The sequence below is a fragment of the Primulina eburnea genome, chromosome 16 (assembly GCF_022965805.1).
Source record: "Primulina eburnea isolate SZY01 chromosome 16, ASM2296580v1, whole genome shotgun sequence".
Taxonomy (NCBI): domain Eukaryota; kingdom Viridiplantae; phylum Streptophyta; class Magnoliopsida; order Lamiales; family Gesneriaceae; genus Primulina; species Primulina eburnea.
In genome coordinates, this window is record NC_133116.1 from 10,481,813 (window position 1) to 10,502,125 (window position 20,313).

The window sequence follows — 20,313 nt, forward strand, 5'->3', positions numbered from 1 at the left end:
ATTTTACCGATCAGTGTAGAGGAATATCGGGAGCTTGCCACTTGTGTAACCAGGTGTGACACTATGCTCGAGTGTGTCCTAACTGTGGCAGTGATATGTCTCAGAGTGGTGGATCATCGAGACAGACAACTCACCAGAATCGTCAGACCCCTACAGTTCATTCTTATCAGCAATCAAATCGGTCAGATCAAAACAAGCAGAGTGGTAGCCACAGGGTAGGACAATCACCTAGACAACAGCCTCGAGTTTTTGCACACACTGAGGATGAGGCACATAATGCTCCAGATAATGTCATTGCAGGTAATTGTTTTCTCTCAGGTTATCCTGCTTATGTTTTGATGGATACTGGTGCATCACACACTTTCATAGCTGAGCACTTTGTCACATTGCATTCGTTGCATTCTATACCATTACCGTCTACATTATCTATTTCTACTCCAGTGGGCAAAGTGATGAGGTCTGTTGAAATGATAAGTGGTTGTGAATTTTGTTATGAGAATAATGTCATTGAGCTTGATTGTATTGTATTGGAGATGTCTGATTTTGACTGCATAGTTGGTATTGACATGTTGACAAGATACAAGGCTACTGTAGATTGTTTTCAGAAGGTTGTTAAGTTTAAGCCTGATATGACAGATCACTGGACATTCTATAGTAAGGGTTCTCGAGCTAAGATTCCTTTGATATCGGTTTTGTCCATGACTCGTTTGTTGCAGAAAGGAGCCGAATGTTTCTTGGTTTATGCGATTGATATTTCAAGATCAGTACCTAAATTGGCAGATATTCCAATTGTTAGTGAATTTTCAGATGTATTTCCAGATGAAATTCCAGGATTTCCTCCAGTCCGAGAGGTTGAGTTCAACATTAAGTTGATGCCCAAGTACACAGCCTATTTCTAGAGCTCCTTATAGGATGGCGCCAATTGAACTGAAGGAACTAAAGGAACAATTTGAGGATCTATTGGCTAAAGGATATATAAGACCAAGTGTTTCACCTTGGGGTGCTCCGATTTTATTCGCGAAGAAGAAAGACGGGTCTATGAGGCTTTGTGTCGATTATAGACAGTTGAATAAAGCCACAGTAAGGAATAAGTATCCTTTGCCAAGGATTTATGATCTCTTTGACCAGTTTCAGGGTTCTTCGGTATATTCTAAGATTGATTTAAGATCCGGATATCATCAGTTAAGAGTTAGAGAGGCAGATGTGCCTAAGACTGCTTTTCGTACCAGGTATGGGCATTTTGAATTTTTGGTTATGCCTTTTGGGTTGACCAATGCACCTGCGTTATTTATGGATTTGATGAACCGTGTGTTTCAAAGGTATATAAATCAATTTGTTGTGATCTTCATTGATGATATTCTTATTTATTCAAAATCTGAAATTGAGCATGTCGAACACTTGAGAGTTGTACTGCAGATTTTGAGAACTGAAAAGTTGTATGCTAAATTATCCAAATGCGAGTTTTTGTTGGATAGAGTGGTATTCCTTGGACATGTGATTTCGAGTGCTGGTATATCAGTTGATCCGAGTAAAGTTGAGGCAGTCATCAATTGGTCTAGACCGACATCAGTTCCTGAGGTACGTAGTTTTATGGGTTTGGCAGGCTATTATCGCAGATTTATTGAAGGATTCTCACAGATTGCGAGGCCAATTACCCAGCTGACACAAAAGAATGAACCATTTATTTGGTCGCAAGCTTGTGAGGCTAGTTTTGTTGAACTTAAGAAGAGATTAACTACTGCTCCAGTTCTGACTATTCCATCAGGTGTAGGAGGATTTACAGTGCACACTGATGTTTCACTTCAAGGATTGGGTTGTGTATTAATGCAACATGGTCGTGTGGTTGCCTATGCTTCACGACAGTTGAAGCCACATGAGTCTAGATACCCAGTGCATGACTTGAAACTAGCAGCAGTGGTTTTTGCCTTAAAGATTTGGCGTCATTACTTGTATGGTGAGACATTTGAGATATTCACTGATCATAAGAGTTTGAAATACCTCTTTTCACAAGCGGAGCTGAACATGAGACAGAGACTTTGGTTAGACTTGTTGAAAGACTATGATTGCGAAATAAAATATTATCCAGGAAAGTCTAATGCAGCAGCCGATGCTTTGAGCAGAAAAGTATGTAATATGTCCTTGATCACTAGCAGTGTATCTGATTTAGTAGAAGAATGTTGTCTTTCTGGTTTGGATTTTTTGGTAGATACTCAACCTGTAAGAGTATTTATGATTCAGGCAGAACCCGAGTTGTTTGTCAAAATTAGAGAGGCCCAAAAGTTAGATCAAAGCATTATGAAATCAGTTGAACTTGTCAAATCAGGACATCAATCAGAATTTCAGGTCAATAATGAGGGTATTTTGTTTGTGAATGATCGTATTGTAGTTCCTGATATTTCAGAGTTGAGGATGCAGATTTTGCGTGATGCTCATTGCAGTAAGTTCAGTGTACACCCTGGAAATAAAAAGATGTACAATGATTTGAAGAAACAATTTTGGTGGAAAAGAATGAAATCTGACATAGTAGAATTTGTATCTCGTTGTTTGAATTGTCATCAAGTAAAAGCAGAAAGAAAGCGACCAGGAGGTCTTTTGCATAGCCTTAAAGTTCCAGAATGGAAGTGGGATCATATCACCATGGACTTTGTCACGAAATTGCCGAGGTCGTCGAGGGGTTGCGATGCAATTTGCGTTATCGTTGACAGATTAACCAAGTCTTCGTGTTTCATTCCTTATCAGATGACATATAGGCATGATCAGATGGCCAGATTGTACATCAGAGAAGTCTTGAGATTGCATGGTGTGCCTAAGTCAATTGTATCAGATCGTGATCCCAGATTTTCTTCTCATTTTTGGCAGAGTTTACAAGAGCCCCTTGGTACTCGTTTGCATTTGAGTGCAGCATATCATCCTCAGACAGATGGACAGTCAGAATGTAGTGACCCGTTCCAGAATCACCTACTAATGAAGAACTAAGCATGCAATTAACTTAATTAATAATAATCAGAGATAACAGCGGAAATATGGCCAACGACAGTAGTTATACAACCCAATCGAAATCAGAACAACTCAAAATATATTCGGTACAACCATATCGAATAGAATAGTACTGAAAACTAAACCAACCAGCTACTCACTGTCCTCCTCCTGCTCTTCCTGAGCCATCCAACCTGAGACCTGCCCCATGGGAATGGGGTGTCCAAGATAAACAAAACCGAGGACGTGAGCGATAAGAACGCCCAGTACAAAAGCATGAGTATACAAGCCTATATGAAATGCACATGCTATGATATGATACCAGGGTAGTCAAGAAACAGGAGTAACAAAGGATCTCAAAATGCTCAGTCTAGAGGCGCCAAGTGGATAGTGCCGCGCGGTACTCCTCTGGGTCACTGCATCCACTACAAGAACAGACGTGGACCTAAAATGTCCCGGATCACCGAAGCCCTCCGGACCCGTCGGCCACTGTGTACTCTCGGTGTCCATGCGTCCACAAGACAAGACAGGGCTGAGCGGCCCCACAAGATATAGCTTATCTCGAAAGAGATACAGCTCAACAGTAAAGGCTATCTCGAAGGAGATACGGCTCAACATGAAATGCAACATGCATCATAAAACGTGACATAATAGCATGCATCATATGACATATATCAATGCACCACATAATCATGCAACACATATAAGGATGTATACTCGACCATGATATCTCGGATAGTACTTTCGTACCTCTATCACTGCAATCCTAATCCACTGGAAAACCAGACAAACAGGTCTATTCCAAGCCTATTCATCAAGTGAAAACCATCACTAAAACTTATCTACCAGACTTAACTAGATAATCCTGAAATAATAATGATACAATTCCAAACCTTCGTCCGTCGCTAGCCCGCTGATGCCGCTAGCTCCCAACTAGAGCACAGCTCCGCTACAAAGCCAGTAGCTCCCTGCTAGTGCCTGAACCTCGGGAAAGACTAGAAACCTCTCAGAAACGACTAAAACGCTCTGGAACGCTCTGAAATGGCGAGTAAGAAATGAAGCCTCGCGCCTCTATTTATAGCCAATGTTCGGACGATCCGATCCACTTCGGAAGCTCCGATCCGGTACACTTCGGACGATCCGAACCCACTTCGGACGATCCGAACCTTGCATGCGTTCTACGTGTCCAGCCACCTGTCTCGGACGATCCGAACCCTTGCTCGGACGATCCGAATTCTGCTTGTCTGCCACGGGTCCAGCCACCTGGCTCGGACGATCCGACATCTGGCTCGGACGATCCGAACCATGATCGGACGATCCGAACCCGGTTCGGTCCTTCCGATCCCACCGAAAATAATTAATCCAATAATTAACTCAAATTAGGAATCGGGATACTACACAGAACGTACTATTCAGATATTAGAGGATATGCTGAGAGCTGTAGTGATGGATTTTGGTATTGGTTGGCAGGATTCGTTACCACTAGTCGAGTTTTCTTATAACAACAGTTATCAAGTGAGTATTGGAATGTCACCATTTGAAGCACTATATGGCAGAAAGTGTCGATCTCCTTTGTATTGGGATGATTTATCTGAAGCACCAATTGTAGGACCTGATATGATAAGAGATATGACAGAGAAAGTGAAATTGATTCAGAGTCGTATGAGAGCTGCTCAGGATAGGCAGGCTAAGTATGCGAACATCAGGAGACGGCCGTTGATTTTTGAGAAAGGTGACAGAGTTTTTCTGAAAATATCTCCTTTTCGTGGTACAGTTAGATTTGGAAAGAAGGGTAAATTATCACCGAGATTCATAGGTCCCTATGAGATTTTGGAACGTGTTGGTGATTTGGCTTATAGATTAGCTCTTCCTCCTGCGTTATCAGGTGTTCATGATGTTTTTCATGTGTCCATGTTGAGGAAATATCATCCAGATCCTTCTCATGTACTTCCACCCGATGAAGTTGAGTTAGATCAGAATTTGAGCTACATTGAGAGACCGATTCAGATTCTAGACAGGAAAGATAAACAACTCATAAATAAATTGATAACGTTGATTAAAGTACAGTGGAACAGACATGGTGTCGAGGAGGCAACTTGGGAATTAGAAGATAAAATGAGACAAAAATATCCAGAGTTATTCAAATGAAGTACGCTTCTATTCTCGGTTTTAATTTCAGTATTGATTATTACATGTTAGACTTGAAAGAGATGATTGATTTCGAGGACGAAATCTATTTTTAGAGGGGAGGAATTGTAATGCCCGAATTTTGATATAATATGGCAGTAGTTGTGATGGTTCTTGTCTTAACGTTATGGTATGAATGATAATGATGTTATAGAATGGAATAGATAATGGATGGGTAGAATCAAAGGTGGAATTTGAGCTAAATAGGTAATGGAAGTACAGAAACGGTATGAAAAATATGGCACAAGTTGTGGTTTTTAGAATAATGTTTTGTATATTGATCCAATTGATGTGAGGCCACTTCCATTATAAAGATAAGACATAAGGCTATAACTTTGCAGTTTTGAGTTTTGTTCAAATCATTAGGGAAGACGAGCCAAAAGCGCCCCGAAGTGTGTCGTGCGTACCGTCGTTCCTAGAATGACACATGTTGGGAGAATTGGCATAACTTTTTACTCAGAGCTCCAAATGATCTGAAATTTTGGGAGATGAAATCTTAGTTATAGGGCTACAACTTTATAGTTTACCACGTTTCCTAATTCCGAAAGGAAGAGGCGTTTCTGAAGCAATCTTTGAGGTGGCTGTGCGCAGAGTGGCGCCCGTGCGGTAATCTTTGACCGCCCGAGCGCGCCCAGTTCTGAAATTTTGAGTTTTGGGCAGTAAGTTCGGCGCTAGGGCGGTAATATGTGACCGCTCGAGCGCCCAGCAAGTTGAAAAAACGTGTTTTGGTGTTTGGGAAGGCATAAAATCGAATGGGATCATTTTTTTTACTCATTTTCCTTCTCCTTCTCTTCTCTCTATTGGTTAGAAGCTAGGGTTCTCTCCTTCCTTCCATTTTCTAAATTATTCTTAAATCTATTGGAGATTTGTTCAAGAAAAATATGAAATAAGTATAGATTTGTGATCCTCTCTTCAAAATCTTCAAGATGTGGTAAGTATTTCTCATTTCTATTCAAGTTTGGATATGGGTTGAAGTTAGAATTGATATTTGAGTTGATATTTGAGATATTGAGATGTTGGAGATGTTGTAATTGTGTTGGTTTCAATTTAAAATGGAATTGAAGCCAATGGCAAAGTAAAGGAGCTAACTCTTTGGCACGTACGTCACGTGTTTGACAAAATGATTCAATGAATGTTTTTATGACATATTACGATTAAGAAATTTACGGATCTTGATTCGAAGCAGTATTGAATTAATTATGAATTTTGTACAGAAACAGCTCTGTTTTGATAAGTGATCCGAGTTCTTGAGTTATAGTAGATTTCAGAGGTTCAAGACTTCTCACCTACACATTTCGATCTTCCTTTGGTAATATTTGAAAGGTATGTTACGGTCGGTAACATACGAGGTAAAAGTATCATTTTATTTTAAATTGAAAACTCTATGGCTCAATGAATTATTGGTGATTTGATGATGATTGTTGTATTGAGATGAGTTGATTATGATATCGAAATGATAATATTGATTTGCATCATTACATTGCATATTGAGCCAGTTTTTGATTCAGATTTGATATGGCGGAGGTCGCCTTGATATATTGATTTGTTGGACGTATGGGGCTATAGTTGAGTTGGCATAGTGTATGCGGAGGTCGCTACTATGGCCTGAACACTCTCTATAGGCGCACCATAGTCCCGGGATTGTAGAACACAGCACTCTACCCCGAGCGGATGAGTCGGTGGATGTTGCTTGGTGATTCTATTCCCTTGGGTACCCTATGACCAGATGATTCACTTGATCTTGAGATTTATTGATAGCCCACAGCTTCTGATCATGCATTGCATTATATTGCATCTTTATGAATTTATATAAACTATGTGAAATTTTAATTCTCATATGTTATGGATTGAATCATACTGGGTTTATACTCACCGGCATGTCGGCTACCTCATGTTTTCATGTGCTTGACGGTAGGTGAGGCGAGGCTTGTGATGCCAGAGTCCAGTTCCAGGCGAGGAGATACGAGTTAGAGTGGGATTTTCGGGTCTTAGGAGCTATGTGATGATGTTTGGATTTCTTTGATTCACTACTTTATTTTGGCATGTTGAAAATTATATTTCAAACATTGGAGACAATTAAATTATATTGACGATGTTTGTGTGGATTTGTGAACTACAAATTATGTATTTTATTAAATCATTTGGTGTGTAACAATTATAATTATTAGTATTAGATATCGGACCCGGGGCCCCACACGATGTCTAAAACCGTCGGCAATTAGCGACGGTTTTATTATGAATTCCGTCGCGCACAAACATATTGTGAGAAACATTAAATTTTTGTGACATGTTCATTGATGTTTGAAATATCAAAATTTTATTTACAAAAATGAGTTGTTATCATCCTTCTTGTCTATTCATATACTTTGATTTCTTTTGTTAGTCTCTCGATGTAATCATCTATTCAGCTATCTTGTGAATTAAATTGATTATCATATTTAAATATCTTAAAAACTCGAAGTTACAGAATTCATAAATACATCAACTAAATTCTCAAGTAAAAAATGTTATATCTATTGAAATCATATCTACATTAACGAGTTTTCAAAGCTCTTTGATGAGACTAATATTTTAAATGCTCTTACCGATTGTTTAATGGTTCATATTACAACTAATATTTTAGTTAAAGTTGTCACGTTCGTAAAACCATTAGCGTCAACTATATCATTAAGTGAGGCACCCTTACAACTACTACCCTGATTTATTTATTGATGTTCTTTTTTCGAATTTATGATAACAAATTTATGGAGTAGATCTATGATTACATTTTAACATGAACAAATACGTTATGTCCAATTTGAGACTTGTTATTAAAATAGGAGAATTTTAATACCAACTCAATATTTTCCTTAACTATTTTAATACCAACTCAATATTTTCCTTAACAAAAACGTTATGTCCAATTTTTTTTACTTTGTTAAGCATAATGTCAACTTGAAATAGACTACAAATATAAAAGTAAATAAAAAATTACTATAACCAAAATATTATGGCTTTTAAAATTAAATTATTAAATAAGACCTAAACAAATATGAACATATGATTAATTGATCTTGAGATAAATATAAATGCTTATATGTTGGACTACAGAGCTGGGTAAGACACCTCGAGGTGCCGCCCTTACCTATATATATATAAACACATTACAATCCCCAAATAGTACTTGGGTTTTTTTTATCAAAAGCCTAGCCCATTTAGAATGCAACCACAATAGAAATGCGATGGGCCTAGGCCCAAACGAATGAGAGAAAGCTTTTCTTTAAATCCACCTAGGGCTTCTCATATTCACGGCACCCTAGTAAAATAGAATAGATAGAAATTCGTGTATTCAATTTCAGAACTTGAGTGACAAAACCTAATCAGCTTTGTGGAATTACAGATGGAGGACATTACGTTGCCGATTCTATTCGAGCAGGCTCAAAAGATTCACCAAATCGCCTCCGATTCTTCAATCGAACAGGTTTTAGAGTGACTGTGTATTATATGTGTGTTATATTCTGCTATCTTTTCCTTTGAGTATTATTTCATGTATATGTTTCATTTTTAATAATTATTGTCAGGAAACTGTGAGAAACGGTTGCGAGCTTTTAAGAAAATGCCAGGATATGATTGGAAAGTTGGGGTTATTTTCATCTAATGAGACGAAGGATGATATCAGTACTAACAACCTCAAATATCTTCTTGTAGGTGTTGAATATTTTTTTAATCTTCATGAAAGGCAAAGTAATCTAAATGGATGAATGTTCTGGTTTTGTTTTCCGCTTTAATCTTTAAACTCACTTTCTTGCAAATGTGATAAAAAAACGTGAGCTGATTTTCGTTTCTGTGATAATCTGATGTAACGGTCGTGTCTGAAAGTTATCATTTAAAAGTATTTAACTCATGGTCTTTGATGCAGGTTCCATATTATCTCAGTGAGCTAACAGAAAAAAATTCACAGGAGAACCGGATTCAGATTCTTAAAGCTTCACTAGCCAAGCTAAAGGTACTAGTTTTAGATTTTGGTCACACGATAAGGCAATGTGCTCAAGGAAACTATTGATAATTTTTTGAATGTCGAATTTTCATTTGGCCATATTCTAGGAATTTATTTCATTTTGTGAAGCTATGGAGCTAGTACCAGAAGATGAACTGGAATCATCTATGCAATCAAGGAGCAATTCATCTGCTGATCAAAGAGCTAATTAAGAAGGTTGGCATTCTTCCTCGGACATGTTTCATTGAACTTCATAGTTCCATTTGTTGAATAAGTGATAGTACTCCTCTGCATCTAATACTTGGGATTTATTTCAGATTGCTCGGTTCAAACGCACAAAAGCGGCCGAGTCAAAATTGCTTGAAATAAAGGAACGGAAGGAACGTCGTGGGCGCTCAACTAGAGCATCTGCACTATCTACTCCCATAGAGAGGGGGAACAAGATTTAGAGGATGATGACGGAGAAGAGGAAAGGGAAGTAAGTTCTTTATTGAGAATTCATTTAATTAATGTGATGTTCTTTATAGAATAGGTTTCTAGCGTGAGTTACACTGTGTCTCCTGGCTCTTCTTAATGCCAAAAGCACATAATATACAATTTTATGATGCACATTTCACTGCTGCTTGTAATTAGAATACATGTGGCCAATCTATGTAGCTGCTCTGAATCATGATAAAGAGGAAGAATTCACCATTATATGGTCGTAATAACTTGAACAGACATATCTGGACTGAGAATTCACCTCTATTTTGTGAAGATCCGATTTTTCCTTTACCATACAATTAAATAATTGCAAGGAAATCTCCTAGGTTTGGTAAAGACCATGCATGGCTAAAGGAATCAAATCATAGATGAGGCAATTTTCAAAAATCCCATGAATTTGGTGCATAAATATTGTGGCACCTAAGGATATAATCACATGCAAGAATAAACTACAAGAAAATTGGAAGTAAATCCCTTCACTTGGCCACCATATTTTCGAGATTTGGAAAGGAAATTAGAGTCAAATATTGAGAGATTTGAAGCAACTTTTGGTAAGGATTTAGCCACCAAATTTAGCTTAACCCTCTCCCCTATAAATAGTGCACCATACCTAGCCATTCATCACACTTAAAATTCTAAAATTCCCTTGCTGAAATCTCGGAATTCAGCAGCTTTTCCTAGCCAAACTCTGTCGAAATCTTCCAAGAAAAATCGAGCCGTAGTACCGCCGAGTGAAGAACAAGGAACGATCCACTTCCCGAAACCGAGCACCCACGTTTTAGCATCAATAATTATTGTAAGTGGGCTGTTTTAAAGATTAAATCTCGTTATTCATATTATCTTATTCGTTTTAAAAATACGGTCGAGTACCGTCGTTTTGTCTATACGTTTTTACGAAAGTTGGTACGTTTTTGTTTGGCAATGTGAGGATTCCCTGAAAATGGGTGGAATTCCAACATATGGCCCTTAACAGTGGGATAGAACTCTTTTACGGCCTCGCCCCCTTAGAGGATCAAAACTTAGGGACTTATATCAGTAAACCATGAAAGGTGAAAAATCGCAGTGTTATGAATATGATGTTACGATTATGAAAAGCATGCTATGTTATGATTCGAAATTGTTATAAAATGTTATGTGGTATTTAAATTCCCCCACTTGCTGAGTGACGACCATATCACTCACCCCTTACAATCTTCCCCAGATAAATCCGAAGAACAGGTTGAAGAAGAAGAATCTGAACAATTTTGGGGATGGTGATTCTTCGAGATTTAGTATTAATCATGTTATCATTATTTCGAATTTCGTTGTTTTTTTTTTAATCTCATGTAAGACGCTTCCACATTAGTTATTTCAGTTGTAAAGACTTTGGTTTTTGAGATTATGATTAATAAATCGGTATTTCAGTTTATACTATGCTACGAGGCTGGTTGTTTTCAATTGTGTGATTGTTAAACAACGCCGATGTCGACTAATCCCGGTCTCGGGGCGTTACATTTAAGTGGTATCAGAGCCGCCAGGTTCATAATCCGAGTGGGAAAAAAATTGAGTTTCAAAAAAAAAATCGAATTTCGAAAAAAAAATATATATTTTTCGGAAATTTTCGGCCAAACAGGCCCTTAGCGCGTGCCGCCGCTTCTTCGCCGATTCCAGCCGCTTCCGGTACCCTTTCTTCGATCGGCGAACAGTTCCAGAATCTTCTTGAAGAGACGAACAAAAGCCCTTAACCAATTTTAGATTTCGCGTTCAGATTCAACCGGAATTTTGGATCTACAGTTTGGGCGCACAAACCCTAACGCCGAAATCTTATTTTGTCCAATTACCCTACCAATCCTACTCCGATTTTCAATTAATTTTACCCAAAAAATCTAAGATCCATGGGTAAATTTTACCAGGAATCAATTTTGAGTTCAGATCAACCAATCGGGAACGCCCAATTTCGAGTGAGTCAACCGATTTCTCGCGAGTTCCGGCCAAATTAAGTAGCTTTCCGACCAATTCTGGTCGTGTCACCACCGGTTCCATGATCCTGACCCCTTCCCCGACACACGTCTTTGCTCCGACCATACTTCGACGAGTCAACCCGGGTCGAGTTAGCGAGTCAACCCGCCAACATTATCCTTCTATTTTTTGGAAATTTTCGAGAATATATACATATTTCGATACCCTGCTCTATTATTTCTTGATATTTTATTTGTTCCTACTTTTCTTTTTTGATATTCTGAGCATTTCCTTTTTTTTGTTTCCAGAAAATGGAGAGATATCGGATTAGAGTGTTTTAGTGAACCGTTCTTAGTAGTTAATTTCTATTGTCGCTACATTTTTCTATTCAGTACATTCATTTCATTAGATTGGTCAAATACTTTTAATTCATTTGGATTGGTCATGTTCATTTATTTTCCTGCTTGAGAAATCAATAAAATATTTTATTTGCTCCATTGATTTCAAATTTCTTCTACGCAATCTATTGCATAAATCCTACTCGTACAAATTCTTAGAACTTGCTATTATAGGAAATGGCTGGTAGACCCCCAAGACAGAACCGCAACCCGCGCTACGCTAATGCCAACCGTGAAGGCGGACAGGAGAACGAGCAAGGGAATGGACCCCCGCCTGCAGTCAACTTAAGCCAAGCTGATCTTATGGCCATAGCCACTATTGTGGCGACAACACTACAAGGATTGGGAAATCAGAACGTCAATCAGCCACCATCACCTCCATCACCAAATGGAATCAAGTTCCACTATGAATCACTCCGCAAGAACAGATGTCCAACCTTCAGTGGAGCTGCTGACCCTGAAGTTAGCCAGAGCTGGCTAAAAAGTGTAGAGACTCAACATCGACTATTGGAAGTTCCTGAGGCACTGGAAGTGGACGTGACTGTGCCGTTCCTGGAAGATAAAGCAGGAAAATGGTGGGAAGCAATCTCGCCAGCCATGACAGCTGCAGGACCAATGACTTGGCAGCGATTCCGAGAAGCCTTTCTGAAACAGTATTATCCCGAGGTCAGACTGCAGAAACTGAGTTTGAAAACCTCACTCAAACTTCGGATATGTCAGTTGTGGAATACACCTCCCAGTTCAATGCCCTTGGATCTTATGCTCCGGCAATCATGGCGGACGAAGTTTTGAAATTGCACCGCTTCAAGAAGGGATTGAACAGCAGGATCCCATCAGCACTAGCAGTCTACCAACCCGCGAATTTTTCAGATCTTATGGGTGCAGCTATCCGAGCTGAAACTGACATCTAGCGCATAGAGAAGGAATTCAAGAACAAAAGGCCTATGAATGATCAGTCCTCTCATGGAAGTCAATCGTTCAAGAAACCGAACCATTCCGGTGAACCATCTAAAGAAACTTTGCCTGCCTCAGGCTACCAAGCCATTAAGCCTTGCCCAACTTGCCACTTACGACACCTGGGATAATGTCGTTGAGCCAGCGGCGTCTGCTTTGGATGCGGAAAACCAGGACACCGTATGGCAGATTGTCCAACCGCCACCAACAAAACAACTGGACCAGGTAAAGGGAACGGGTCAAGCTCAGGGGCGAATGCCAACAAACCACGCGAGAACAAACCAAATGCCAGGGTGTTTGCCATGACTCATGAGGAGGCAGATGATGCAAGCGATGTTGTGTCAGGTACCATATTTTTTCAACAAGCGCCTGCTTATGTGTTATTTGACTGTGGCGCTACACATTCTTGTATATCTAAGAGATTTGGTAAGAAGTTAGGACGTAAGCCCGATAAGCTAACCGAACCTTTCCAACTAGCCGCGCCTACTAGTAGAGCCATTGAAACTGACGAAATTTACAGTGATTGAAAAATCAGTATTGGTAATTAGATTTTTAGAGCCGACCTGATACAATTGATCATGGTCGATTTCTATATCATCTTAAGAATGTATTGGTTAGCAAGAAACAATGCGGTAATAGATTGTAAGGGAAAGGAATATCCCTACCTATTTGGAGACCAAGCCAACTCAAGTTTTGAGGACGAAACTTCACATAAGGAGGGAGGGATGTGAAGATCCGATTTTTGCTTTACCATAAAATTAAATAATTTCAAGGAAATCTCCTAGGTTTGGTAAAGACCATGCATGGCTAAAGGAATCAAATCATAGATGAGGCAATTTTCAAAAATCCCATGGATTTGGTGCATAAATATTGTGGTACCTAAGGATATAATCACATGCAAGAATAAACTACAAGAAAATTGGAAGTAAATCCCTTCACTTGGCCACCATATTTTCTAGATTTGAAAAGAAAATTAGAGTCAAATATTGAGAGATTTGAAGCAACTTTTGGTAAGGATTTAGCCACCAAATTTAGCTTAACCCTCTCCCCTATAAATAGTGCACCATACCTAGCCATTCATCACACTTAAAATTCGAAAATTCCCTTGCTGAAATCTCGGAATTCAGCAGCTTTTCCTAGCCAAACTCTGTCGAAGTCTTCCAAGAAAAATCGAGCCGTAGTACCGCCGAGTGAAGAACAAGGAACGATCCACTTCCCGAAGCCGAGCACCCACGTTTTAGCATCAATAATTATTGTAAGTGGGCTGTTTTAAAGATTAAATCTCGTTATTCATATTATCTTATTCGTTTTTAAAAATACGGTCGAGTACCGTCGTTTTGTCTATACGTTTTTACGAAAGTTGGTACGTTTTTGTTTGGCAATGTGAGGATTCCCTGAAAATGGGTGGAATTCCAACATATGGCCCTTAACAGTGGGATAGAACTGTTTTACGGCCTCGCCCCCTTAGAGGATCAAAACTTAGGGACTGATATCAGTAAACCATTAAAGGTGAAAAATCGCAGTGTTATGAATATGATGTTACGATTATGAAAAGCATGCTATGTTATGATTCGAAATTGTTATAAAATGTTATGTGGTATTCAAATTCCCCCACTTGCTGAGTGACGACCATATCACTCACCCCTTACAATCTTCCCCAGATAAATCCGAAGAACAGGTTGAAGAAGATGAATCTGAACAATTTTGGGGATGGTGATTCTTCGAGATTTAGTATTAGTCATGTTATCATTATTTCGAATTTCGTTGTTTTTTTTTTAATCTCATGTAAGACGCTTCCACATTAGTTATTTCAGTTGTAAAGACTTTGGTTTTTGAGATTATGATTAATAAACTGGTATTTCAGTTTATACTATGCTACGAGGCTGGTTGTTTTCAATTATGTGATTGTTAAACAACGCCGATGTCGACTAACCCCGGTCTCGGGGCGTGACATATTTAACACCAGCACTTTCTTGTTGGCTTTAAGGCTTATTTTTTGCTGGTCATTTAATTTTCCTCTGTGTCAGTATTATGAGGAAAATTCACCCTCGCAATTGCCTATGTCACCATCTGATACGTGCTTTTCTATTCTATTTTGAAGCATAAACATGTTAAATTGTTTGTTATAACACATTTTTTCCTGATTGTTGTCAAAATTGTTGAAATCAATGCGCTAATTCTAAAAGGCATCCCTCAATGACACTGCTCAATTAAGAACCATTGTTTTGATTTGTTCCTCCCCTTCCCTCCATACCATTGCATGGATCATAATGAAGATTGTTTGGTTACATGCCTGCAGGCATGGATAACCACCATCTCCTTGGCACTATGTAAGGTTGGTCTGGATGTTTCTTATCTTTGGAGACTGTCCTTTGTATTTTTAACTTCTTTCTCATGTTTCCTTGGTACTTACTCACATGCCTATAACAGTCGTTTGATCTGTCGGAGATGCTTAAGAAAAAGGAAGAAATGCTCTTAGATCGGCAACGGGTTTTGCGTTCCCGTCGCTATATAGCGACGGTTTGGGCAAAACAATCGCTTATTAAATTAAGCGATGGTTTTCTTACACTGTCGCTATATAGCGACGTTTTTTATTAAAACCGTCGTCTATTAAATTAAGCGACGGTTTATGAAAATTTGTCGCTATAATAGCGACGGTAGGATACAAGACCGTCGCACGTGAATGGCGACGGGTTTGTGGAACAGTCGCAATAATAGCAACGGTGTATTGTAAACCGTCGCTAATATAGCGACGGCTTTAATAAGACCGTCGCTATTATAGCGACAGGTTTAATTAAACCGTCGCTTAATTTAATATGCGACGGTTCTAATAAAAACCGTCGCTATATAGAAACGGGATATAAAAACCGTCGCTATTTGAGCAACGGTTTTACTAAAACCGTAGCTAATCCTTCCGTTTTTTGCAGTAGGTGTACATTTTTCCAGGGACTAAAATCTATTCCTAATTTCTGAGACTTAATTCCTCTATTTTGCACAAAGGATATAATTGTAGATATGATTATCAGTTGTTGAAGTGTTATGCGTTGCTTTAAAAAAATTAATTATTTACTAATCACTTGAATATAAATTTTAATATGGTACAAGCTCTAATTGTTCAGACCATTGCTAATCAGCGATACAAAAACATAAAGAGTGTTCTCAGTAAATCTGTTTTTTTTTTTTAAAAAAAAAAGGAGAAACAGAATGTGCACCTAAATTTGAGGGGTTTTTTTAAAAAATAATTTAATTTTAAAAAACTTTTTCAAAAATAATTTTAAAAAAAACATTTGCAAAATTAATGTAATCCGCGCTCACGGAGCGCGGACGCTGCTCACGTGGAGGAGCGTCCGCGCTCCGTAAGCACGGACGATGGTCCATGTCAGCAACATATTATTTTAGCGACGGAATTTATAAAAAAATCGTCGCTAATTGCCGACGGCTTTTTATACCGTCGCTAGATTAGCGACGGTCTTAAAACTGTCGCTAAATGCACATAAAACCGTCGCTAAAAGCGCATAATTTCATTAGAGAATTTGCGTGCTGCGAAAAGCCATTTTTGTTGTAGTGAAGACAGATCAAAAAACAGACAAAAAATTCATCAAGAAATAGGGGTGTTCATCGGTCGGTTTTTTTCTCTATCTTCACTAGGCACCAGGGGTGTTCATCGGTCGGTTCGGTTTGGTTTTTCTATCAAAATGGTTATTAATCCGAACCATTTTTCTTCAGTTCGGTTCGATTTTCTATCAAAATGGTTCGGTTATTTCGGTCGGTTAATTAGATTTTGATATAATTATTTAAATTAATAATATAAATATATTGTAAAATATAATATGTTACCTTTCTACATGTTTTCTTAGTAAAAGCTTTAAAGATAAGGTCTAAATTAATTAAGAAAACAACAGCAAACTTAAAATTATTCAAAATAGTTCTTCATTCACTAAATATCATATCAAATTATATAATATAAATAAAAATATAAAAAAATTTATTAATTTAATGAAATTTCGGTTTTGATATATATATTGATATATATAATCCGAAATCGAACCTAATAAGCTTCGATTTTAATATTTATATCCGAATTAAAAAAATTCAAAATCGAACCGACTGATGAAAACCCCTATTTATTGATGAATTTTTTGTCTATTTTTTATTATGTCTTCACTACAACAAAAATGGCTTTTCGCAGCGCGCAAATTCTCTAATGAAATTATGCGCTTTTAGCGACGGTTTTATGCGCTTTTAGCGACGGTTTGAAAATCGTCGCTAATTGGCGACGGTGTGATAACCGTCGCTGATGCAATTATAGCGACGGTTTAATAACTGTCGCTAAATTAGCGACGGTGTCTAAAACCGTCGGTAAATAGCGACGGTTTTATTATGAATTCCGTCGCGCACAAACATATTGTGAGAAACATTAAATTTTTGTGACATGTTCATTGATGTTTGAAATATCAAAATTATATTTACAAAAATGAGTTGTTATCATCCTTCTTGTCTATTCATATACTTTGATTTCTTTTGATAGTCTCTCGATGTAATCATCTATTCAGCTAACTTGTGAATTAAATTGATTATCATATTTAAATATCTTAAAAACTCGAAGTTACAAAATTCATAAATACATCAACTAAATTCTCAAGTAAAAAATGTTATATCTATTGAAATCCTATCTACATTAACGAGTTTTCAAAGCTCTTTGATAACACTAATATTTTAAATGCTCTTACCGATTGTTTAATGGTTCATATTACAACTAATATTTTAGTTAAAGTTGTCACGTTCGTAAAACAATTAGCGTCAACTATATCATTAAGTGAGGCACCCTTACAACTACTACCCTGATTTATTTATTGATGTTCTTTTTTCGAATTTATGATAACAAATTTATGGAGTAGATCTGTGATTAAATTTTAAGATGAACAAATACGTTATGTCCAATTTGAGACTTGTTATTAAAATTCTCCTATTTTAATACCAACTCAATATTTTCCTTAACTATTTTCAATTTTATAAATTCTTTGTTTTTCCATTTTTTTTTACTTTGTTAAGCATAATGTCACTATGTGAAAAATGACATTTTACTTCGCCAGACGATACTTCGGCAAAAATAAATTACGAAGTAATACGTTACCAATAACTTCATTAATAACACAAGCGAAGTAAAATAATATATTTTACTTCGGTTGTGTAAAAACACGGGCTTCACTTTAAATTTTTTTCTTATTTTACTTCGGCATATTATTTTTGATGAAGTAACAAACCAATAAAAAAAGGTCTTACTGAAGTAAAAAACTGAACCGAAAAATTTTATTAATTTAATATCGAATTTGAGCGACGGTTAAAGAAGAACCCGTCGCGATATTATAAATCAGCGACGGTTTAAATTCAACCATCGCTAAAAATAGCGACGGATTGGCATAAACCGTCGCCGATCTGAAACACAAGCGAAGTAAATAGATGAGCCGATAAGTTCTACGTAGGGTCTCAACTAAGTAAAGAGGTTGTGCCTGTCTGAGAGGTAAACAAGTCACTTCGTTCTTTCCTCCTAAATTTCTGTCGTTCCCGTCTGCCTTACGCCCATCTCTTTCTATTGTCCTATGCGCGACTCAATCTCTTTTGCTACTCTCCTTCGCCTCGGAAAGCGATATTTGGGTGTGTGTTTGCCTTGGACTTGCTCGAATATGGTTTTCGACTTGTGTTAATTTCGTTACCCAGCGCGTTCTTCCTTCTTAATATTTTTATTTTAGCGTTGCATAAATTCGAGATTATGTGCTTATATGTTTTCCTCTGTTCTACTCATATGTTTAGGGTTTTGAAGCACCGGTTTCCATTTTGCTGTGGAGTGGAAGAGAAAAATAAGTGAGTTAATCCTACTGCTGGCTTGCTCCTAAAATGAACTACTTTGGTATATGATTTGGTTTGGTGTTCTGCTTGTGTTACTTCCTCTACCAGACGTGTGCGTCCCTTAAAATTTTTTGCACTTAGTGTTGCATTATATTCGAGATTCTGTGCTTATATGTTTTCCTACCAATGTCGTTGTATTCGAGATTCTGTGCATTATGATTTGTTTTGGTGTTCTGCTGCCTTGTTCCTAAAATGCACCTCCTTTATATATTATTTTGTTCTGCTGCCTTGTTCCTAAAATGCACCTCCTAATTTTTAAATATCAGTCATAAAAGTTAGACATATATGCTTCAGTTTTAAAAACACAGATATGCAGAAGAAGGAAATTAAGAAATTCAAGAACTTATGGGTAAGATTGGTTGTAGAAATTGTTTTTGGGAAAATAAGCTTAAAATTTTTGAAATTATGTTAAGGGAAACCAGTAGAAGGAAATTAAGAAATTCAAGAACTTATGGGTTAATCGTAAGATTTTCGAAATTGAGGACCAAATAAGATAATTTTGAGGAAATTAAGAATTAATTTTGCAATTTTTAAGGAATTTGGGAACTAGTTTAGCAATAAGTGATAACTGAATGGGTTAAATGTTAAGAATTTTGAAGATTTAGACTTTTAAGAATATGTAGAACCTTGGGATATCTCGGTTTCAGTATTATAAGAAATTTTAATCAAGGGTTTTTAAGGATGAATCGATACTAGGCTTGAAAATTTAAAGCGTTAGCGGATGCGTTTGGGATTTTAAGATCAAAATTGGATAAGTCGACAAACATTTTGAGTATAAATTAAGGAAAGAAATAGACGATAAGTTTGGTTGTTAATATTTTAATGATGGGAATCGTAAGGAAAATTAAAATTCGAGGTTATAATAGTAATAGCACTAAGTATTTGGGTCTTTTAAGTTGGGATTTGAAAATAAGGATTTAAGAAGGAAAATTTAATTGGGATCAAGGAGACGTAAGGACACTCTAGAGTTTAAGTTTTATCAGAGTAGCGCAGCCGAAGCGTGGATTTTTGGGATATTAGAACAAACTCTAAACTTGGGGCTATCTAGAATAAGCGAATTTCGAGGACGAAATTCAATTTAAGAGGGGAAGATTGTAACGCCCCGGAAATTTTAAGGTCCACGTAAACCACATGCGTGCAATTATTAAATTATTTTAATTGCATAAATTAATTATGTTGTGCATGTATGTATATTTAAATTATATTTTCTACATAGTTGCATTTAAATGGTATTTTTAAGGATTATTCAAGCGACGATCGAGGAACGGAGACCGGGGGCTGTAAAATGTGTAAAATGTTTTATTAAATAATTAATTTTAATTATTTAATTTAGGGGAGATGTCTTCTCATATTTTTGAAATCAAGGAATTTTGAGGTGATTTAATACGCCGGGACTAAGTTTTTATCGGTGTGGGATTTTCAACTAAAATTCGATCCTTCAAGCAGTCCGGCTATTTAATTCACTAAATATTTTTATGAAAACCATTTTTATAA

General features: G+C 37.3%; 1 protein-coding gene across 1 annotated transcript in view; it reads left to right on the forward strand.

Moving 5' to 3' along the window:
• The first annotated feature begins 8,523 nt into the window (after positions 1–8,523).
• Positions 8,524–20,313, forward strand: part of LOC140817548 (PP2A regulatory subunit TAP46-like) — a 37,752-nt gene continuing 25,962 nt past the window's right edge. Inside the window, exons 1-4 of the mRNA XM_073177302.1 lie at positions 8,524–8,623; positions 8,724–8,846; positions 9,062–9,148; positions 9,247–9,342. Of these exons, the coding sequence (XP_073033403.1) occupies positions 8,543–8,623; positions 8,724–8,846; positions 9,062–9,148; positions 9,247–9,342 (387 nt within the window). The 5' untranslated portion in view covers positions 8,524–8,542. The remainder of the gene's footprint in view (positions 8,624–8,723; positions 8,847–9,061; positions 9,149–9,246; positions 9,343–20,313) is intronic.